At 41.3% G+C, this 24,070-nt stretch overlaps 1 protein-coding gene across 1 annotated transcript; it reads left to right on the forward strand.

Moving 5' to 3' along the window:
- Window positions 1-1,055: 1,055 nt before the first annotated feature.
- On the forward strand, window positions 1,056-23,684 carry LOC125426362. Its single transcript, XM_048484617.1, has 9 exons — window positions 1,056-1,212; window positions 2,511-3,524; window positions 7,869-7,931; window positions 10,453-10,524; window positions 12,397-12,492; window positions 14,876-14,971; window positions 16,413-16,592; window positions 20,415-20,554; window positions 23,468-23,684. The coding sequence occupies exons 2-9, from the start codon at window positions 2,523-2,525 to the stop codon at window positions 23,682-23,684; spliced, it is 1,866 nt and encodes a 621-aa protein (XP_048340574.1). The 5' UTR covers window positions 1,056-1,212; window positions 2,511-2,522.
- Window positions 23,685-24,070: the final 386 nt, after the last annotated feature.

Genomic DNA, 24,070 nt, shown 5'->3' on the forward strand with positions numbered 1-24,070 from the left:
ACTTACCATTTGCTGCACACTACTCCGGGAAAGTAGCGTGGGGTCCAGTGGCGCTCCCCACTTGCAAGGGCGGCAACCACGCAGCCACCCCGATGCTGCCACTCTCCTGCCCCTTCAGCGCACGTCATTTTTGGCGCTGAATAAATGGCACCTTCGCAGTGGGAAATGCAACCCGCGGCAGAAATCACTCGTGCCGGGAGCGCGCTGGGAGTAGCGTGCTGCAAATGGTAAGTGGGGAAAGCCCCCTAGTTTGTCAGATTTAGTTTGAAGCAGGAACTAAGCTGCTTCAAATATGTTAGTGTGCGATGAAACAGAAGCATTTTATTGTAGCTTAGATCTGTTCAATCCATTAACTCATATACACTTTTAAACACACATTTTGATTGCTTTCCATTCTGCCATAGAGATATAAAGTCTATAATGGCCTTTCGTTATGTCTCTATTATTCTCATTCTAGTACACACCTTGGCTGTGAACCTGGAGATTCAAACTTCACCAAAAATGTCCCCAGTTGGCCCCCACAGCTACTAAGATGAGCCCTACAAGATCATATGCCATGCATTCGCGTTTGCTCTCACAAAACGTTTTTCTCCACAAGCCGCAGAAAAGAAATTATACGCGTCGATAGCGGTGCTGTGCTCGTATGAAGCTGCCTTATACGGAAATCACCGGCCCATCTAACCTATATAGAATTTTGTCGCTCTCCTGGATTTCAGACAGAGAGACAGAGAGTCTTTCCTAGTCCTGCTGCTAGACCTGAGAGATGGGTTGACGGAACCTGGGGACCCTCTCCTGTCACCAATGCCAGTGCTAGAAGCTGGGACTTCTAGTTTTTTTTCCTTATTGAAGGTATTTGGTCGCAATTGCTACACCAATTGCTACGCAAGTTTTGCTAGCCGCCGCCGACTTTGCACGTTTCTCTCTAGCCCTCCCTTGCCCCAGGGGGCGCTCTTGCCCACCCCACAGCTGGCTTCCGTATCCTTCGACAGTTTGAGTCTAGGCTTGTTGCTAGGCGCCCGCGCGTCCCTCGTCTCCCTCCAGCTGACTAGAGACATCGGGGCAGGAAGGAGGCAGCTGCGAGAGATCCGCGGCGGGATGCGGACGGAGCTGACCGCAGGCTGGCAGGCAGCGGGAACGTCCCCCACCCTTTGCCATAGCGGCACTGGAATGCCAACCGCGCTGAGCCGTCGGGCGCCGTCTTGAAGAAGGGAGGTGGGAGAATGGACGGGGCGCTGCAGTCGGGTCACAGATATGTCGCCCTTAGGATGGGGTAGCCTGCCTTAGGTGCTTTGAATGGGAGAGGAGACAGGCTGGGGTAGCCTGGTTTGAGACTGATGGGAAATACAGGAGCCAGGTTCCTTTTCTTTTTCGCCGGACGTTCTCCTGGCTTTAAACGGCTGCTTGATAAGACTTAACAAATAACTTAGCTGATGATTTCGTGAGTGGAACGGAGCCTGAGGAGGGCAGAGCTTGGGAAGGAGAGAGATTCAAAAAGCGTATAAGGCCACAAAGCATCACCCTCCAACGAAGCATCCATTTTCTCCATGTGAACCAGTCTCTTGGAGATCAGTTGTAATCTCAGGACATCTCCAGCCACCTCTTAGATGTTGGCAACCATTTATTTAAAACATGTACTTTCAGGATTCAGAGCCCTGAGAAAAAAACCAAGAGGTGCAGGTATGGTGGGGAGGGTTCACAAATTGGCTCTTGGGACCAGCATGGGGCCACATCAGTGCATCCCCCCCCCCCACTGGCCTAGAAGTGGGCTCTCTAGACCCAGAGCTGTGCCAGCCTAAACCTGACCAAATGGCACAGCTGGCTAGGGATGTTCCCAGGGCAGAGCCAACCTTAGTTGGCATCTACCAGGCTTTCGGCCTGAGGATGGCCATGGCATAGGAATCAGTGTGTTTCAGGCTATGGGGGATTCTCTGGTGGCTGGGGACTTCCTTATTTTTGCTGCCTCTCCAGGCCACCCGGATCCCCTCTAGAGGCAGAGTGGCAGTGGCACTGTACCCAGCCACTGCAGCCCTTTGGATCAGGCTGTTAGGGAACAATAATTACCCTTGCATATTGAGAGGTGGGAGAATTTTCCCCTTGTGATCCCTGCGTTCGCAGGTGTTTTTCAGGATGTTTTTCTCCCCTGCTTCTGCCCCCACCCAACAGTTATAAGGGAGCCAAAAATGGATCCTGAAAAAATGCTGGATTGTGACTGGTCCAAGATTATCCTTCAGGTTTCACGTGGAGGAGAGGGTAATTTAACCCAGTTCAACACATAAGAGTCTGCTGCCCATAACCATTACACCAAGCTGGCTCTCCAACTTAAATGGTACAGAGTTATATTTTCTGAACTAAAGCTGTAATCCTATGACACTTTCTTGTGAGGAAGTACCACTGGACAGAGTAGAATTTGCTTCACAGAAAACATACATAGGATTGTACTGTCCTATCTTTTTTGGTGTCATTACTGCTTCTTTCTGACGTGGACAGGATTCTGTTTTTTTTCTTTTCAGATCCCAAGGTTCATGGAAATGGCTAGAAAACATGAACATTTTGGACTAAGCTATTTGGAAGAATTGTCTATACTTAAGGAACGTGAGAATATGTGCAAAAAATCTCGGCAGCAATTTCTGACATTTAAACGAAAAGCAGCTAATGATCAGACACGTCTGAACAAACCTCCATTTCAAATTACGCCATCAGATCTGTCACCTCAGCTAGAACCTAATTCTAGCCACACAAATCTTCCTGTTGAGCAGGATACTTGTATAAGTTTGAAAACAGTAAATCTCCTTCCTGATGTATGGCTCACAAAACATCAAGCACAATATCTTGAAGCTCAACAGAAGAAATCTCCTAAAAAAGAAGACAGTAAAATAGGCAGTCACTTAGATGAAAATGAAAAGGGACCAGTAGCAATCGCCTCTTTAATAGGTACTGCCAAACAAGTCAGTATGTTAAAGAAACCAGAGCACCCACCCAGGTCCAAATGCATAAGGTTTGTCAGTGTAAAATCTATATCTGAGAAGACTTTCATTTCTCAGCAAGAGGTCCATGATACTGAACAACCAGAGCAAAAAATATATTATCAGCAGAAGACTACAGGAAATGTAGGAACCAGCAGCGTTACAACAGAAACAGATAGCTCAAGGACTGTAGATTCCAGTACAAGTGAAATGTCACTTAAAATGGCAAAGGAAATTTCAAAGCCAAATATTCTAATGTCAATTCTTGAATTAGAAAATTCAGACAGTAAAAAATTTGGTGAGATATCTAATATGAAGTCAGTTCCAGGATCTTCACAAGAAACTAGAGGTGTGAGAAGATCAAGCACATTTGAAAAATCCTTCCCACTGAGTAGGTCAGAAGCACTGGATTCTGCTCAGACATTTCCTGCTGGAGTAGTGCCACGGTCTATTGATGAAATAATAGCTTCCCTGCAGTCCACAACTCCTACCCCTTCAGATCTGAGAATCAAAGAGCTCTTGGAGAGTATCCTTGGCGAGAACTACAACATAAAAATAGAAGTAAGTGAACTGAGCATAAACTTTTTGATTGAGTGGGGTTTTTTTTCATGAAGATGTCTCCTAGTTTCAAAATCTACGATATGATATAATGCACGTGTTTGGGAAAAATGAATGAAACCAGTAATTGTATGTATCCGCCATTTCTTTTCTGCTAGGCTGCTGTGTTAACAGGAAGAATATTTGATGTATCTGTAAAGTGCTTTATATGTACACAAAGGACTATAACTATCTGCTGCCATGTGTAATTTATGTATTTGTGTAGGCTTATGTCCTGGTATCTTGGAGCAGCAAACATTAAACAAAATAAAATGCTGAAAAGTACCATAATGGTCAAATCAAAAGGTATTTCCTTGTTTCTGGGACATGTTTCATGGAGCATGTTATTACTAGAGCTGTAGGTGAAGCACATTCTGATTGCTTTATTCAGCTGGAACAGAAGAAGCAACCAGAAAGATTAAAGGAATGGAGTACCTTCCCAACATGGGAAGGCTAAAGCATTGGGGACTTTGTGGTTTATAAATAATATAGCTAAGAAGGAACATGGTAGAAGCTTATAAATGAATGCATAGCGTTAACAAAATAAATATGGATATTTTCTACATGGTCTTCTATGCTATCCACACAGTGGGGACTGCGTGTGCGCAGGCCTGCAACAGAAAAAGGTTTTGAGCTTCAACTATTGCCATTAACTGTGCCTTGTGGACACTCCCTCCAACGGTCACATGGCCAATGGGTAATTCCCTCCCCCCATCTCTTCTTTGCCATGACAGAGTTCAGTTGCAAAGAGATTCTGTGAGAGCGTTTTTTTTGCTTTATTGCTACTATCATTACCCCATTGTCCCTGTGGTCAGTGGCAGTAGGTGGCAGTATATTGGATATGGTGCCGAAAGCATTATTTTAAAAATGTTCTACTTACGGAGCAAAAACGACCAGAACAGACAAACATGATCTCTGCTTGTTATGTTTGGGTGATGTTAATAATGTTATGTGGCATTAGATCTGTATGTAGTTTACCCTGAAAGCTAGAAATGGTCAGGCTTCCAAGCTAAAAACTGTTGCATAGGGGAAGAACCTTATTGGCTGTGGATGTTCCTGCCCAGGGCTCTAGATCAAGTGAAAGACCAGAAAAATTGACTCACACAGCCAAGTCAGTTTCAGCAACTGTGTCTGTTCCAAGAGACCATGCGAGCAGTAGTCCTACCTTGCTGTCAGAACTGCCAGCTAAAAAAGCCAAATGTAAAACTAAACATCTAGAGAAAACAGACAGGATGCAATTTCCCTACACGAATCAACTCCTAGAAGAGCATAAACCTGCACAAGGTCTGCAGGGACCTCCTTTGGTCAGATCGATGTCTCCAGTTGGATCAGCTGTTGTTCTGAGCGAGGAGAAAATACTCTTGGAAGATCTGGTTCTAAGGTTTGCATTTAAGTTGGTTCCAAGTGACCAGCACCTTCTCTTCTGTTGGGCACCTGAGGTGGCTAAAGGTTTGCTTGTTTTACTAGTCTTAAAGTTTTCAACAGAGTTTGAAAAAGTTGGCCTATCTTGGATTTTAGAGGTCTTAGTAAGTATATGAAAGTGTCCAAGTTTTGTACGGTCTTTCTACCTTCAATTTTACAGTTACTCAATACATTTTTCGTGGTTTTTAGTTTTAGATTAGTTTTAGATTTGAAAGATGCCAATTGTCGTGTAGCGATACATGAAGATTATAGGAAGTTCCTTTGTTTTAAATACGCTGGAAAATTTTTCCAGTACACAGTGCTGCTGTTTGGTCTATCTCCATGGTGGCAAACCTTTGGCACTCCAGAAGTTATGGACTACAATTCCCATCAGCCCCTGCCAGCATGACCAATTGGCCATGCTGATGGGAATTGTAGTCCATAACATCTGGAGTGCCAAAGGTTCGCCACCACTGGTCTATCTATTGCACCATATGTTTTCACTATAAATGCATGGCCGCAGTGGTGGCATATTTAAGGCTACAGGGTTGTACATCTGCGGCTGGCATCTTCAGAGGTGTATCCAGAGGGAAGTCTATTACACACAGTGACAGGCGAAACATTAGGAACAAGATCTACCAGACCACAGCCACACAGCCCGGGAAACCCACAGCAACTGATTGGAAAATCTTTATGATGTCAGGAAGGACAGTTGTCCTTTTTTGGCATTGCACCCCCTCCTAATTTGTTCGTACCCAAGGGGCTACAGTCCAGGTCTGACGAACATTAGAGGTGTTAAAACTCTCTAAGCAACAGATTCATGTGAATTAGCATGTGGCACAGACCTCTGGAAGATTGCTGGCAATTGGGATTGTGCTGCAGAGGCAGGCTCGGTTAAGATCAATGGCCTACCCTTTGATGGAGTGAATTTGTTCTCTGACAAGACTATGACTTTTTGTACAGAAAAAGAAGAGACCAGAGTGTTGGAGTGTTGCCTACGACTTTGGCATCTACTTCAAGTGGATATAGACAGAGGTTGTCTTATTAACATTGGCAACCTTATAGTCATTAGACAGCTTTGCTCTTTTGTTTCAACAGGACTAAGGAGTTCAGAAAAAGTAAGTCTTTACTTGTGACATATGGGTGCCCTAGGAAAGGTTCAAGGGTGATATCCCAGACATTATCTCGATGGACACTGCAGGCCTGAACTGCACAGTGCAACATTCTGGCAGGGAGGCCATGTCCATTATAGGTATGGGAGCGTTCAACAAGCACACAATCCACATCTGTAGCATTCCTTAAAGGGCTGTCAGTATAGGAGGTCTGCAGAGCACTGACATGGAGCTCAACTGACACCTTTATGAAGCATTATGCTTTGGATCTACAAGTAAGAACAGAGCTGAAGTCTCTGGTATTAACTGGACTTGGTTCAGTTTGAGATTTTCTGGTTCTCTAAATTTATTAGCCTTGCAAGTATCAAAAGCAGGTTCTTATCTGGTACAATTGTTGCTCCCTCAAAAATAGGTTATGGTACTGTTCATTCATCAATAAGAGTAGGTGAAGCTATTAAATTTTAGTGCAAATAAATTTTGTTTCTTAGTTCTGGAGTCATGGTGAAAATGCAGATACTCCTTAGCTTGTTCAAATTGCACATGATGCACAAATTGCATATAAGGTTGCAGAAGTCCCTAGTTGGCTGTCTGTATTTGCAACCTGCTTTTGTTGTATGCTTCGAATGAAGTTCTCATTTAGCTTCAAAGTGCTGTGGTAACTGACAGGCAACAGCCCAAAACATTCTGGGACAGGTGTTGTGCTATATAGTCTTGATAAAATGGGGTAAGATTTGTGTAAATTTTTACTACATATACAATCAAGCAAATGTTGCAAGTACTACTTATTTCCATCTCTTGGGATGAAGGTAAAAGTTAGTTAAAGGTAATCCCCTGTGCAGGCACCAAGTCACAGGGTGATGTTACATCATGACAGTTCTTTGTCAGACTTTGTTTACAAGATGGTTTGCCATTGTCTTCCCCGGTTGTCTACATTTTATCCCCAGCTAGCTGGGTACTCATTTTACCAACCTCAGAAGGCTGGAAGGCTGAGTCAGCGTTGAGCCAGTTACCTGAAACTGACTTGTCAGGATCAAACTCAGGTCTTGAGCAGAGCTTTGACTGCAGTACTGCAGCTTACCACCCTGGGATGAAGACCTCCCTTAAAATCGCTATGTGAATTATTCATCACGGATGGCAAGGATTTCAGTCCTGGCTCAAAGACTACTACATTTTCTGAAAGGGTGCCATAACTTGGGATTAGAAATGGTTTAAAGAGAAGGAAGTTCTAAAGACAAGAAAATATGGTATGCTTTCAGGAATGAAAGTTTCATTTTTGAGCTGCTTGATAACCTTGTTTAAGCCTGCATGTGATTTTTTTTACAGAACTCAAGGTAATGGTTTCTTGCTTAACCACTGTTATTATTTGTCTTATTTCAAATTGAATTGACAATTCAACCCCTCCCTCCCTCCCCCCTTTCCTCCTTCCCCTCCTCCCCTTTTTGTTAGGGGATTTCTAGTAGGACGCCATCAGTATATTTGATTAGGATGCTGCATTTTAATGGGGTTGATTTTAACATATAGAGCCATATTTAATGATTATTTACTGATTTTATCTGTGCTCTATCTATTTGTTTTGTTCACTGCCCTGAGCCCTTTGGGGGAGGGCGGTTTATAAGTACAATTAATAATAATAATAATAATAATAATAATAATAATAATAATAATAATAATAATAATGATGATGATGATGATGATGATGATGATGGTGATGATGATGATGATGATGATGATGATGATGCAAATTGTTACTTTTACTGTTTTGACTTATATTTGTTGTTTTCTTTCTCCAAAATAGTCACCAGTTATAGTTCCACTGAAACCTGAGGAAAAAGAAAAAACTCCTAAGTACTCTCTGCAGGTAGATTTATCTGTGTTAAGTAGTGAGAGGAATATTTCATTGTATTAAATACAGTGGTAGCTGATGCCCATAACAGGTCTTCCTTGTTTTATCAGAAATGTGCATTTTTCAAATGTTGTATATTCTTCTCTTTTATAATAAAGCCACAAGTCACTGAATGTGAAACTCAGCCAGGGATACTAGCATTGCCAGGCATAGAAGGAAACTGTGAGTTAGTCTTCCTAGGCAGTGGTTGGTGCAAACAGCTCCCCACCCCCACATTTTTTCTGTTTTAAAAGGACAAGTTTAGCAGTGGGACACTGAGGGGAAGGTGCATGTGTATGTGCAGGAGTTGGGGAACAGAATGCTAAAGAAAATGAGCTGGCATCAACTGGTGCCATTTTAAATAGTATATGAAGGATTGACACTGAATGGCTTTCTGGTCAGTTTTGTAGTGGCGAGGCTGACCAGAAGAGCCCAGTTGCATGCAGGCAGTTTTCTCAATGTCCAATCGTGAATCTTAAAATTAAAAAAAGGAATGAGACAGCCCAAGTGAAGTGGGAGAAGAGGCGGGGCATGGAATCAGTTGGGGAGATTGGATTGGGTGTGGGTAGGCCTCACTGGGTGGCAAAAAACCCGCAAAGGGAACATTTCTGCATAGTGAGTGAAGAGAAAAAAACTTTGTGGTAAAAGAAAAAAGCTGGTGAAAAGCTGAACAAATTGAAGCTACTTCTTTAGGGAACAAATCAAATTAAAATCAGATTTAATTAGTATGGTCTTAGAAGTTCAAGGAATTATTGTAGAAATATGTGGCTATTTTCTTGCTGTTGCAAAGGACTGCTTGAATATATGCTGCTTTCTCCCTAATGGGGATCCAAACAAGCTTACATAAAAATAAAAATGAGAACAAACAAGTAGGAGAAGGGGGAAATGCTTCTGAGCATGAGTCTGTCCTTCCTCCCAGCTCTTGGCTGTGACCCTTTGGCTCATGTCTCTGGACCAGCTGAGACTGAGGAGTGTTACCTGGAAATAGGCAGGCCAGATGAGATGTCAGGCATTAAAGCAGAGATGCACCAGTGCTTTTACCTGCTGATGATTGAGGTTGGTATGTTGAATTTTATGTAATTTATTTGTTCACAAAAGTTTATATCTATATTTCTGACTTCAAGTGGGCCACCCAAGTGGCTAACTAATGACAACAATATCATAAAATAATATTTTAAAACCACTAAAACAATTATAAATGGAACTAAAATACATACAAAGACATCAAAGCAACAGTTACAACATTGATCATGATGGATCTCTGAGGGAATGCCAAACAAAAATAAAAAGTTTTCATCCACTAGCAGATGATGGCAACAGAAGGGGGCAGCTGGCTAGAGAGTTCCAGAGACTTGGTGGCTTGACCAAGAAGGCCCTCTCCCAGATTACTGGCAATCTTATCTCAGAAAGTGGGAGTACCTGAAGCAAGCCCTCAAAGATGACAGTAGTGGTCAGGTGGACTCTTCAGGGAGTAGGCAGTCATTCAGGTATATTGGTCCTAAACCATATAGTGCTTTCAGGGTCAACAGTAGCATCCTGAATTATGCCTTGGAAACAAATTGGGACTGGAGTGATGTGGTCCCTATGATCCACTTCAACATCCTAGCAGTTGCATTCTGCACCAACTGAAATTTCAGAACACTTTACAAGGGCAGCCCTTCGGGGGTGGGCGGTTTATACATTTGATATATAAATAAATAAAAATAAAAATAATTTAGATGTAACCTGTGTGTGCATCACAGTGTCCAGATCTTTTCTGCCCAGGAAAGTCTGTCGCTGGCTAACCAGTTGAAGCTGGTAAAAGGCACTCCTGGACATATCTGCTACCTGCTTGCACAGCAGTAGGCTTGGATTCAGCAGTACCCCTAAACTGTGAACCTGTTCCTTCGAGGGGAGTCCAACTTTATCCAGAATGGGTGACTTCTTAAATCCTAAAGCAGCCCTTACACTTACTAGCAGCACTGGCTCTTCAGGATTTCAGGCAGAGGCCTTTCACAACATCTACTACCTGGTTCTTTTAACTGGAGATTTTGGAAATTGACCCTATGACTTTCTGCATGGAAAACATATTCTCTTCAATTGAGCCCTCCCCCAAAAAACTTTTAATAATCACTTAAGCCAATGATTTCTGGCTTGTACCCACATTCACATTTGTGTGATAAAAGCACTTCCACTTGTGCAAGGGGTGTAGCATTTGTTTGGAGTCCATTAAAATTCTTCCATCCTGAAAAGCTGTGCTAGAAATTCAGGGGACCCTTCTGTGCAGCAAAGGAGGATGCAGCTGAGGAGAGAGTGATCAGTTTGCCTTCCTATGCCCTTCAGTGCACAAGCAAAGATTGGTTCAAGCCATTGTCTTTAATAGGTAAAAAACATTTATTATCTAGCGTATCACATGGTATCAAATACTATAAAAGCAATTGTGCCATCAAAAATATGCTTTTTGTCTTCATTACTATTTTTTTTCTTTTTTCAATGAAACTCATCATCCCTTACAAAGGAATCTGAGAGTGAAGAAAGACAATCTCCAGCTGAACAAGCAACACCAGCAGATAGTGAACAAACACAACTGGTACAGTTTAAATTTCTATTATGAAAGGCATTTGTTTCTCAACTCTTGATCCTAATGCCCTGCTGTGTGCCGGTAGCAGAGCATAGAACAGATTGTAAAGCCTCTCGTATAAGAGGATACTTCCCCTTTCTGGTGCAACTAAGACTTTTCTCTGTGGGAAGAAACACTGTTCAGGTTTATTAGGAAGGAGGGAAGTGGGATTGTCTGTGCATGACCTTTAATGTGACCTCCCAGATACAATGCAAACTTGCAGCTGTAAAAAATAGTGCTGGAAGGGTGTTTTTTCTGTTTAAAGGCGAGTAAGCTGAGTTGGGCTGCCAATCTGTGTCTTGTGTTAAGTTTGATTTTGCTTATGGAGCGGTATCTGAAATTGTGCATAGTTATATGATAAGTTGCCATGATTATAGAAGGTGTCTGCAGTAGATGTTCTTTTAGCCACACTGTAATATTCCCTCAATTCAAAGATTGCTATTATATACAGTTTGAACGGAAAGTATATATCTAAAAAACTGAAAATGAATGTTATTTTTCAGTCTTCTGTTTGTATAGTGAAACATTTGAAAGAGTGACTTTCTTTCACGGAAACATCTAAACTGAAGCCTAGTAGCTGTGTGGCACAGGGGGATGTCAGAGGCAGTACTCACTCTGTCACCAGCAAGCCCCCCCCCCCCCACACACAAAATTGCATGCAGAAAATATTACAAGTGCACCAAAACTGTGCTCCATCTTGTAGGAGATGAAAGAGATATAGTAGAATAGGGACCTGTGTGTCTTAACAGAAACCACAGAACCCAAAGGAGCGCCACAAATAATCAAACGAATTAAGATATGTTTCTAACATTCTTTACGGGGATGGGAGGTGGGAAAAGAGAGCCACTGAATAAAGGCAACTGTAGCATGCAAGGCTCCTCCTCTGAGGCAGCGATGGTGTGAAGGCTGAAGAGAGAGGAGGATCAGGATACATAAAACCACTCCCTCTCACTTTTTGAGGCCTTTCTGGAGGAAGTATACATACCAGTGGGTTGCTTCTGTGTATTGCCCTTGTTTCTGCTGGGCATGCCAAATCCCCCTTCCCCCCGCCTCCCTGTGCTTAAGATTGTTAGGATGGGCTTCTGTAGAAATCTGGGCTTCTGTGCAAAACAAAACCTGCTGGGATTCTCTACTTTGATATTGCTTCTGTTGGCTTGCACTGCCACATTAACCCTGGATTCTGCTGAGATTCTCTGTTAGACATTGGTTCTGTTGGGCTTGCCACATTGACATTAGATTGATATTTGTTGGGTTGGGGTTGCCACACATGCCTCTAAGTTTTTGCTCCCCAAAACAAAAGTTATTTCCACCCCATTGGAAACAATGAAGGATGGATGGGCCATTTTCTTTGGGGACCCATAGAATTGGGCCCTCTGCCCCAATCTTCCTCATACTTGAAGATTCTTCTGAGGAGAGGTGCCAGAAGCTCGGTTGCAAATGTGGTGCCTCTATTTTTTTTTTTAAAAACAGCCTTCACAGACCCCTGTATAACTTTCCCCATAGACTATAATGGAGCCAAATATATTTGGATTCCCAAATAAAACCTGGATCCAAGTATCTTACTGGTATTGAAATTCAAGGATTTTGGAAATATTGATACTTTTTTGGCTTCAATATACCTGAATCCAAAAAAGTACACTCCTAGTCATAATTGAAGCATAATCATTACTACCTTTATTAGAAATGCATTTTTGAATATACTGGTTCAGCACCCCTGGGATATGGATAAAATAATAGATTTACCAATATAGTTTGCCCATGATATGTCATTGCTTTTCTTCATGATTGTTTAAAGTACACTTACATTATATGGTGCTGCTTGTTCCTGATTATTTTCCCCAGGATTCATCTCAAAGCTCACGACGGGAGATACGGGAGAGTATCTTCCCCCCGATAGAGGAAGAGAACATAGTAGAGGAAGATACTCCTAAAGCTAGGGTAAAACACACACAATTATTTACTGTCCCTACTCTTGCTTTTGTTGGTGATGTGCTTGCTTATTACCTTTCTCAGATGTCCTGTGTATGATTGTCTTATCCACATTTCACATGTCAAGAGATCATGCCCTTGATACAGAACTTAAAGTCAAACAAGGCTCCAGGCAGCGATGCCATTATCCCCGAAATATTGAAAGCAAACCCAAAATGGTGGGCAGATCTGCTTGCAAATCTTTTTACAAGGATCAACGAAAAGGGGATAATGCCGAAGGCATGGACTTCCTCCGTGCTGGTCCCAATATTCAAAAAAGGTGACCAAAACGATCCAGCAAATTATCGACCCATTAGCCTGCTCTCTATCATAGGGAAGCTTTATGCTAAGCTTCTCCTAACTAGATTAGAGTTATGGGTCAAGCAAAACAGCATTATCGGCCCCGAACAAGTGGGCTTTTCCAAGGGGAAATCAACACTAGACCAGGCCCATGTCTTGGCCCACTTAGCTAATAAATACTCCAAGAACAGCTCTTCCAAACTAAATGTGGCCTTTTTTTGGACTCCTCAAGGGGGGCATTCAATCCCTTTCGGTGAACAGAGAAAAACTCTGGGGAAAACTTGCAGCCCTTAACATTGATCCAAGACTTCTCTTCCTGATTAAACAACTGCACACCCAAAACTCATGCCAGGTGAAAGACCACAGGGGATTTCTATCAAACCTGGTCCAGGTAAAAAGGAGTCAAACAAGGCAAGGCGTCTTAACCCCTTTACCTATTCAAGCATCTTCTTGTATGATCTCCCCATAGCCCTGGTCTGCCCGGGTGGATCCCAGGCATGAAAGCCTCTAAGATGTCCCGGCCCCAAAGCATGTCCCTCTTCTTGCTATTTCTAGTGATGAGTGCAGCCTCTATTGTCCCTCACTCATTGTGGGTTTAATAAGACTCCTGCATAAATTTGTTGACTTTTGTGAGACAAATGATCTGCAGGAGTGAACTATGATAAAACTAAGATTCTGGTCTTTGGGAAGAGAAGCAACAAAAGCAAACCTGGAAGATAAAGGGCCATTAGGCACTTTCGAGCAAGTAAAAACCTTCAAGTACCTATAGGACTCTTGGTCTTAACAACAACTTGTCATGGTCTGCACTCATTCTAAAATATGGCCTGGGCTCAATCAAATTATTAGCTTCATCAAGAAGGTCTCTATTACTCTAGGGTATCCAATATATTCCCCCCAGCTCTACCGGCAAGTCTTTCTGCCGAAGGTAAGAGGCACAGTTACTCTATGGAGCTCCTATTTTGGCTAATTCTGAATAACAGCATTATTAAATCATTCGTCACTTCCAAATTTTTTGCACAAACTATTTAGTTGCGCCAAACTGCGCCTCTCGTGACGCATGGTCTTATGCAAGTTTAGAATCTGGGCCAACATCTCTATAGAAGCAACTATCTGGTTAAGCATTATAAAATTCTTGGGTTAAATATTCACTACCAAAGCTCCAGAAATTCATTGACTCCAACTTACCTTTGAGCGAGACTCCACCATCATTCAAAGAATGATGCACAATGGTTACAGCAAAGCATCAGGCAAATGGGTTATGACAGTGAGGCTCCCAGCTCAATATGCCTGCTAACCTTCATTGAAACTTCTTGCCCTCATTAAAAGAGAGGTTGTTAACAATGGACTATCAAGAACTGCAGGAGCTTGGCAAATAAAATCTTGTTCGCCATCTGAATATGTCCAATTCCCTTCCCTTTCATGCAGGGATACTCCAGCCTATTATATATTACAGCGCTACACAAACTCCCATACACAGGAGGAGCTCTATATGCTGCCTAGATTTAACATCATGCCATTCATCCGCTACAAAGAGGATGAAGACTTAAAAGGTCTTTCCCAAGCTGACAAGAGGTTTGTGTCCCTGTAGCATAGGCAGCTGGATTCCATCCCACAACATTCTCCTCCTGAACTGCTTATTATACTCAAGGAACTCCGGATCCAGTTTGTTATCCCAAGTTATAGACTCCATGATTGGATTATACTGAATCAGATAAAGTGAGTCAGCAAGCGCTTTTAAATTGTCAGGATTTTCATTTGTGCATTGCCTTTATATAGTGGCAAAGTTTTTGTCAGAAGTTTGTAAACTGGAATTGTATTTTATACTATCGTGTTATATGCCAATAAAGGCTTATTGAAATTTATAATCATTACTACCTTTATTAGAAATGCATTTTTGAATATACTGGTTCAGCACCCCTGGGATATGGATAAAATAATAGATTTACCAATATAGTTTGCCCATGATATGTCATTCCTTTCTTCATGGATTGTTTTAAGAAAGTACACTTACATTATCGAGATGGTGCTGCTTGTTCCTGATTATTTTCCCCAGGATTCATCTCAAAGCTCACGACGGGAGATACGGGAGAGTATCTTCCCCCCGATAGAGGAAGAGAACATAGTAGAGGAAGATACTCCTAAAACTAGGGTAAAACACACACAATCATTTACTATCCCTACTCTTGCTTTTGTTGGTGATGTTCTTGCTTATTACCTTTCTCAGATGTCCTGTGTATGATTGTCTTATCCACATTTCACATGTAGTATTTGGTAAAACTGTTTTGATATTTGGACCTCTGTCATTGACTTAAAATAGTAACCAAATGGTTAGGATGTTTTCACAAAAGACAGTGGAGATAAAATTGAATATTTATACAAACATTCCTCCATTACTAGAAAAGTCTGGAAGTGTGCCTTCTTGTTTGAAATTTTCAATGGTGTACCCCATAGTTTTTCCAGCAGTCATAAGTTAAGCTTTGTATGACAGAATGCAGGGTTTTTGGAATTTTGTTTTCATATACTTGAACTAATATAGATTTGGAGAAGTAACCTGCAGAATCAATCAGGGATAATATGACATCCATGCAACAGACTGGAGAGGTGTGGGTCTTGATTCAGCAGCCCTCAGATTGGAGGAGTCCTAAAGGTCCACAGATTATTCTGGAGCTACTAGCAGAATCATTATTTCTACTACCAGGAATATGTGATAAGTGCTACTTCACACAGGCACAAAATACATATTACTTTCCATGGGACAGCTATAACTTTTCTCTGTCACAACAGAATTCATTAAAAAGGTTTTACCTAAGAGATGCCATAAAGGGCTGCATTTCTATACCTCTTCTTTTAGAAATTAATTGTTGGTCATATCTCCATCACTCCTTTATCTCTGCACTATTAATACCTGTTTGCAACAGGTATTTGAGTACCTGGAGAAATTAGAAGTGGAGAGAGGGGGACTGGGAAAGAGAGATATGATGGAGATCAGCAGGCAAGATGAGCAGTCTTGGAAGCAGGGAGTAAAAGGGGGATTTAAAAACTGTACTTTTTTGTCAGTCATTCAGTCAACGAACTGCAGAGTGTGGCGGCATAAATGATATACCAACACAGGCTGCTCTGGTAGTTTGAACTACTCAATAGAGAATGTTCTGTAGTGTCTTAAAAGAGAGCAACACATTTCAAGTGCTTCTTGCAGATACTTAATACTGATTACCAGAATTAAATTAATGGTCACCGCACCAACTGTATTAAAAAAATCCTGCAGAGGAAGGCTTTAGGCTAGGATGGCGGCCAGGATTGCAACCATGTTTGTCCAATTCTAGCTGTGTTGGCTGTTGCAGTAGTCTATAAAAATAATTGTTCTGCAACTCTTGAGCTTCTATTTGCAGTTTTTAAGCAAAGCCTGTTTCTTCTTTGCGGTTCTTATTAATCATCTTTTATTTTATATCTTATGAATCATCTTTTATTTCATATCTACACCTGTAAGCTAAATACTTTGATTGCCATTTATATTAGAAGCTGAATTAACTCCGGTGGCAGTCTGCATTTGTAATCTAGGAAAATAATATAGACTGAAAATGTCCCTTTAGGTACAAGAAGAATTTACTGAAGAGCCTGCAGAGACACCAGTAGTAGAATATCCACATAAGGAGCCAAGCTTGCAAGAAAGTGAAGAAGATGTTTCTTATTCAGACATCCAAGAGTTATATGAGCCAGGTCCTCTGGTGCCAAAAGTTTTGGAGGAGGAGGAGACATCCGAAGAACTGGAGGTAAGAAATATATCTTTTTGGTCAACATGGACCAAAATACTAGAACCAGGGGGCATTCATTGAAAATGCTGGGGGAAAGAATTAGGACTAATAAAAGGAAACACTTCTTCTTGCAACATGTGATTGGTGTTTGGAATATGCTGCCACAGGAGGTGATGGCCACTAACCTGGATACCTTTAAAAGGGGCTTGGACAGATTTATGGAGGAGAAGTCGATTTATGGCTACCAATCTTGATCCTCTTTGATCTGAGATTGCAAATGCCTTAGCAGACCAGGTGATCGGGAGCAACAGCCGCAGAAGGCCATTGGTTTCACATCCTGCATGTGAGCTCCGAAAGGCACCTGGTGGGCCACTGCGAGTAGCAGAGAGCTGGACTAGATGGACTCTGGTCTGATCCAGCTGGCTTGTTCTTATGTTCTTATGGAGTGCTGTCTTCCTTCTCTGATGGAAAGGTGCCAGAGAGAGCTGAACAAAAACTCTTTCCTAAGTGAAGCATCAAGGCAGGAGTACCATTCTACAGCCTCTCCCATTTATGTTTCCCAGTCTGAAATAGGGTAGTACCCCAGACACTTTTGTAGCATTACGAGAGCCTTGGGAAGAATTCTTAGTGGGAGGAGTTGTTATAGTGCAGTGGTTCCCAAACTTGGTTGAGCTGCTGTCCCATTGGCTCCCAGACCACATCTCTAGTGCATCCCGCTGCCGCCCGCTCCCACCCCCACACATGCATATGAACACACACCTCTTTCTTGGTATTAGGTCTATTGCAAATTCAAAACAACTTCTAACACTGTAAACACATACACGTATTTCACAAATAAAACATGACCTAGCAAAAGTAAACTAATTTATTGAACTGTTTTAGCAATATGAAAGGGTATGTTTGCATCTCACCCATTATGCCTTCACAGTTTTAATAGGATGGATGTGCTTGGGGAAGAGATATCAGCTTAACACCAGACTGCAAGGCACTGAGAACAAGTCTTGCATCACCTCATTCAGTAATTTCAGTCTGTGTTTCTGCTTGGAAAGAAGCTGGGTGACGGTGACTACACTAAAGCCCTGCTGTACTAAGTATGATTTTGGGATGGCAATAAAGTACATCTTTACTTTGTCTCACAAGGCAGGGTTTTTTTTAAAGAGAACCATGTAAACGAGGCACAGAAATTGAGTAATAAAGATGCCTTTGCTGGCTCTTGCCTTTGCTCCTTCCCCCTCCCCTGGGCTACACAGTGAGGAGAGTGTTGTTGCAAAAAAAATTCTTGCCTTGAAAGCCGCTGAGATAGGGCTCTTTGCCTTAGCTCCTCCTCCCACCACAAACTACACTGTGAGGAGAGCGCTTCTGATTTTCCTTTAAAACTAACCAGGATGGAAGGACCAGGATGGAGGGACAAGACCTTTTTCTTGCCTGCAGGCCCAGGAATCCCTTCACAGTCCCCCTACTGCCCCAAAATTCTCTGCTGCCCCCTTGATGTTTTCACTGCCCTCAGGGGGTTGGTACCACCCACGTTGGGAATCCCTGTTTTAGGAGATAGAACAGTAACTCTCATGTTCCTTTTAACCTTGCTGGCTTCTTGGAGCACAAGAAAGCCAAGCTCTATTCCCTCTTCTGCTTCCTGTTGAAAACATGAGATTGCTCCACAGCCCCCTGTAATATCTTTGTGGGGAGGTATTAATAAATTATCCCATGGCATGATCCCGAAGAACTCGTTCTCTGTTCAGGTTAGAGGTCAAACTTGTGCACTTGGACTTTTATACATTGGATTTAAATGTTTGCATTGAAAGCATTTTGTTGTTCTGCGAATAGTAAGGAGAGCTAGTATCTTATCCGTGTGAAGGCTAATCAGGAATCTTTCATAAGGAACTTTGTCGAAACTTTTGAGAATTCTAAGTATATGGTAATGACCAGGTCACCGGGAGAGGTTTTTTAATAATATTTTTAGAAGGCTCCAAAATATTGTCAGTGCAAAGCTGCTATGTGTAGAAAACAGAGGGCCAAACTACATTATGTGCACAACACATGTTGGTTCATGAGTGCACGATTGGACTTGTAGTCAATCATATATTGGGAGAACTCACCTCCTGTTAGATAACATTGGGACTGACTTGTAGTCACTTGCTCATTCACTTGTAGAAATGTGAATCTGAAAAACAACTGGAAACATTCAGGAAAAAACTGCTAATGTAGTGGAAAGTTTGGAAAATTTTGAAGAGTACTGAAATAAACTCCAATGAAATATTTATTTCATTTAGAATGAGTGAAATGCTTTTAAAGACAAGGTGAGAATGCTGTAGATACAGCCAAGATGTACTTCTGCATGTAGAATGATACCTAATTTTCATGAGCGAAGCATGCATGGCTTCCATTGCTTTTCATTGTCTTTTGTTGTCTTTTGACCTGAAATGTCTGACCTTGTCATCTCTCCCTCACACCACTGTGACATTTTAACCTACCGGCTGGGTAAAAAGTAGCTTATTGCCCTACCTGGCAGGAGAGAGAAAAAAGATCAGAAGGAACTGGTGCAGAAACTGCACCAGTGCCTCATGAAAACTGAAAGTTTAGTTGAGACCTTAGCTCTCAGTAAGCAAATAGCAAAAATTAAGATACATGTGCTAAGATAGGTGCATGAGACTGTGCATGAGAGTGTAGTTTTCTCTTAAGTATTGAGTTTTGCAGTTTTGGTTGTTGTGGGTTTCCTGGGTTGTGCGGCAATAGTCTGGTAGTTTTTGCTTCAAACGTTTTGCCCACATCTATATCTGGCATCTTCAGAGGGTGAAATGTTAGAGTGAAAAGTTAGGAGCAGAAACTGCCAGACCACAGCCACACAGCCTGGAAAACCTACAACAACCACACAACCTGGAAAACCTACATTCCAGCTGAGTAAACCTTTGACAATACATTCTTGCAATTTTGCTTGTACAAAACTAAACCATTTATAACTTTTACATTCTGCAAATATGTCATATAGTGCTATTTTAAATTATAAGTAAGTTAAAATTGATGCTGGCTCCTGTATGATTTTCTGGCCTGTGAGGCCATAGTCTGGTAGTTTTAGCTCCTAATGTTTCACCTGCATCTACGGCTGGCATCTTCAGAGTAAGAAGTGTTTCTCTTCATGGCACAATGTGGAGCAAAAATTACTAGACCATGACCATATAGCCTGCAAAATTCACAACAGCCAAATGTTTTCCAGCTATGACAATACATTGTAAATGATGCATCTTTATGTTGTTAAAGCAGTCAAATTAGCCTGGATAGGACAGCAAGTATGCATAAACAATTTTCTCCAACAATTCCGTGTGTTTTTAAAAAAAGAACATTTCCCCCCATGACTTTAAAATTTACGAAAATTGTACATCTCTGTTCACTTGGCATTGTGAAGGGGAAAAGGGAGCTTGCGGTTTCTCTCTTACCATTCTTTTGCCAGTGGAATGGGGGATGCAGGAGTCCCTGCCACCCTTTCCATGGGTGAAATTTGGAGGAATGGAAACTGAAAGCTTCTTCTTCCCCCTTCCGGTGCTCCCTCTCTGCGCCATGTGAACAAGTGCTTTTTAAGATGAATTCTCCCAATGTAGGTCTGTAACTGTGGTTGTTGGGCATAGCTGTGTTCTGGTACTGGTTTCACAGATCTAGTAATGGCTATAACAAAGAAGCCCCAGTTGATAATAATGTAGAATCTACATTTCAGTCTCTGGGAAAATAATATGTTCAATTTTTTTTCTTATCCTGTAACCAAAAAGATTCAACCATCTTTAGCTGAATAGCTAAAGAATGGTGTCTCAATAATATTTCCATTTTGTTGATATTTTTATTTCCTTTTAGGAGTTCGATTCTGTACACAGCCTAAAAGTAAGAGGCAAAGCATTTCCAAAGGTTGAACCAGTTACAGTTCAAAAAAGCTCAGAAGATCTTCCTCAACAGCAACCAGTATCTCTTCTTTCCACATGGACTACAAAGATCAAGTAAACATAAACACATTTGAATTTTATTAAATAATGAATGGGGACCAGCAAGCAACTTGCAGGAGCATCTATCCTGTTTCTGCAGCCATTGCTTCTTCTAGTCCTCCTCCACTACTTCTCTCCTGTTTCCATTCTGACTTTCTACCCCATCATCTATCTTCTACCCATCTCTGTTGCCACATCCCTATGTGTCATCGGCTTATCTGAAAATCTGCCAGTCCCCTCCCAGGGTTTTACCGGACGTCATCCACCTAATTTATTAATTATGGAAAGGTTATTGCTGCTACTGTTTTTATTGTATTTATTGTTTTAATTGGGATTATTCAATTGTTTTAGTTGCAATGTATTGTGTTTGGTTGCCTGTAAACCGCCCTGAGCCCTTCGGGGGTAGGGAGGTCTAATAAATTGAATAAACAACGACGACAACAACAACAACAACCAGCTATTATATGTTGCTTTGGCAGGACTAGGGTGCTTCCCAAAGAATGTCTGGTTGAAATCTTTACAATAGCCCTGTAAGCTGGGTCATGTTATTGCTCCCATGTTGATAAGAATAAAGTGTTTGGTTCCTGCCAAATGGAACTGGCATGTATAGGTGAGAGTTGAACCAGGGACTTCCTCATTTGTAGGTTGATCTCTTAGCCATTATACTAACTACAGTACTGGTACAATCCAATGCAGAATTACTTCAGCCCAGGGCTTAGACCGGAGTAACCCTGCGTAGGATTGCATTGTATACCACATAAATGTTTTGTATTTTTTCCTTTTTCAAAAAATTAAAACGATGACCATGTGGAATATTCTATCTGCAGTTCCTAAGATGCAAAGATACATTTGTTCTGATAAATTCCTGGATAAAACAAGATATGCATTATTTCATTCCTGTTAAATAACATGTCATTCAATTTTTATCCCAAATCCTAGCTATTGATAACATGAGTGAAGTAAGCTACTTGATCACACTGACATTACTGAAACAGGAGTTGCATTTCTTTTATGCTGAACTTTTCATTTAGTTTTGTGTTGTTTCTGTGCAATAATATCTTACGGCCATGCTTATTTTCGAGTATCCAAAGTTGCTCATTTATGCCTTTGTTGATGGAGGGGGGAAAAGCTTTAATTATTAGCTTTTGTTGTGCTTTGAGCCCTGAAAGGTTTCTTGGACATGGAAGAGAGCCTTTTTATGGCAGGTCTAAAGTTTGTAAATGGATATTACTTTCAATTAAGCAACAAACAGAGTTACAGGGAAAGAATGCCACAGTTTATGAAACAGTCAAATTGCCATTTAAGTGACCCTGTGCATGCCATTGCTTATCTGCATTGATTTAAGTTCATTTGGTTAGCAAGATTATGTATTAAAACAAATAATGACAGCAGACAATGAGTATTTTACTTCAATAAAAAGTTACTGTCAGATTATCAGTGGTGCAGAAAAAGCATGATTTTGTGAAAAAAAGGTTATGGAGTGCATTAAGTGAGGGTAATGTAGGCCACACACATAGTATTGTTTTTCTTGTCTTTGCTTTCAAAGGATGATAAATAGACTGCTTTAGGAAAGTGTGCACTGAAAAAACACACACCTTTACCTGCAACATGCCCTGAATAGTTTAGTTTTTTGTCAGAAGTATTGCTATTTTTTTGTCCATTAAATCACTTTTGTAGGTAAAGAAACAGGACTTTGAAATGTGGGCTCCATTTGCTATTTCCTTATATCTTAGATGTGAATAAAACTGCTAAGAAATCATGCTGGGCAGCTTTTCAGCAGAGGAGCACATTTATATAATTAAACTAGGAAAAGCTATTGTCATGTTTTGAAAACACAATTTATGTGTGCTTTTTTGTTTGTTTGTTTGTTTGTTTGTTTGTTTGAAAAACTCAGCAGGGGTTGGGTAATGGCCGGGTAATAAGTATACAAACACATAAAAAATATTTGTGCCAAAGATTTGTGTGATTAGAGGCAAAACAACCATTTTACAAAAGTGAGTTTCATAAGCTTCTGTTCACAGATCATTATGCAGTTTCAGGCTAGATAGGTTTGACTGACAAACACTTTCCTACTACCCAGCCACATTTGCCCTCTCCCTTCAATTATGTGTATTCATTTTAATGTCATTTGAGCACAACCGGATGTTTTAAGGTCCACCCCACAGCAAACTACATCGTGATAAAGATAAAGATCTACCTAACTTTATGACTTTATACTAACTTTTTGTATAGTGCTACCCTATTTTCTGTGTAGAAAAGCCCTCTTGAATAATCCAGTTTTGTATTGTTTGCTGAAAGACGGGAGAATGGGGGCCTTTCTGACCTCTTCAGGAAGGTAATTACAACCGGGAGGGGGAGGGGGGGCACCATAGAGAGGTCAAATGTATAAGTTGTTGATTTTGCCCATTTGCAGGTTGGTACCTGCAGAAGGCCTTGTTCAGGGGGAGAGATGGTCTCATTGATATGAAGGTCCAAGGGCAGGAAGGGCTTTCTGTGTGATAGTCAACACTTTAAATTGAGAAGTGTATAAATATTCTATGCAGATGAAATATTCAGCTAGTGGGATGGAGAAAGGACTTGTGGAATTGCTGTGTAAATGGATAAAATGAACTTGAGATATATTTAGATCACACAACAGAAAAGCTCTTTCAAGATTCAATTTTTATTATTGTATATCCAATGTTTTTCTACTGCGTTAGGGCCAGTTCATGGCTCATGGCATAAATGGCCTGTGGAGGTGCCTTGATGGCAGAATGGCACTTCCACCCCAGTGGGGGCAGAAGGTGGCATTTGCCAAAGAGATAAGAGTCCCTCTGATCATGGCCACTTGTGGGAAGATGTGCTGAGCAGGGCCTGTATTAATTATCTACAATGTACTTCATTTCAGAAAATAACTAAGTGCTGACTTAATGTTAACTTTTCTTCCAGAGATGTGGACCATCCTTTTATTCATCATCTCTGTACAGCTTCTCCTAGATGTGCATTGCCTGTTGATTTGCAACTTGTTTCTAGAGTGAGCCATACTTTGGACAAAAAGAGTCATCATGTCCCATTACCAGCATTTCATCCTGGGTATTACGAGTCAGAAGACCTCTTTCCTGCCATTACTCTTCTTGAGAAACAGAGGGAAACAGAAAGGTATTAATAACAAATATACTGTTAATTTTTTATATGCAAAAGAATAAATACTACAAGTTCTACATTCTGGGACTCATAGATTTGATTACCTTTTCTCCAAGAGTTACCGTATAAACTCGTGTATAAGCCAACTCGTGTATAAGCCGAGGCACCTAATTTTACTACCAAAACCTGGAAAAACATATTGACTCCATTGATATGAGCCGAGCAGAATTACAGGAAGCTGGGAGGCAGAGGAGAAGCCTCCTTATTTGGGCAGTGACTCCCCTGATGCCATATTTGCTCAAAATGGGAAAGAGCTTCCCTCCACCTCCCCGCTGGGTTCTGAGGGAGAGCCTAGGTAAATTCAGGAGGTGGAGAGAGCTCCTTATTTGGGCAATGACATCAGGGGGA

This window comes from Sphaerodactylus townsendi, linkage group LG02, assembly GCF_021028975.2.
Source record: "Sphaerodactylus townsendi isolate TG3544 linkage group LG02, MPM_Stown_v2.3, whole genome shotgun sequence".
NCBI lineage: Eukaryota > Metazoa > Chordata > Lepidosauria > Squamata > Sphaerodactylidae > Sphaerodactylus > Sphaerodactylus townsendi.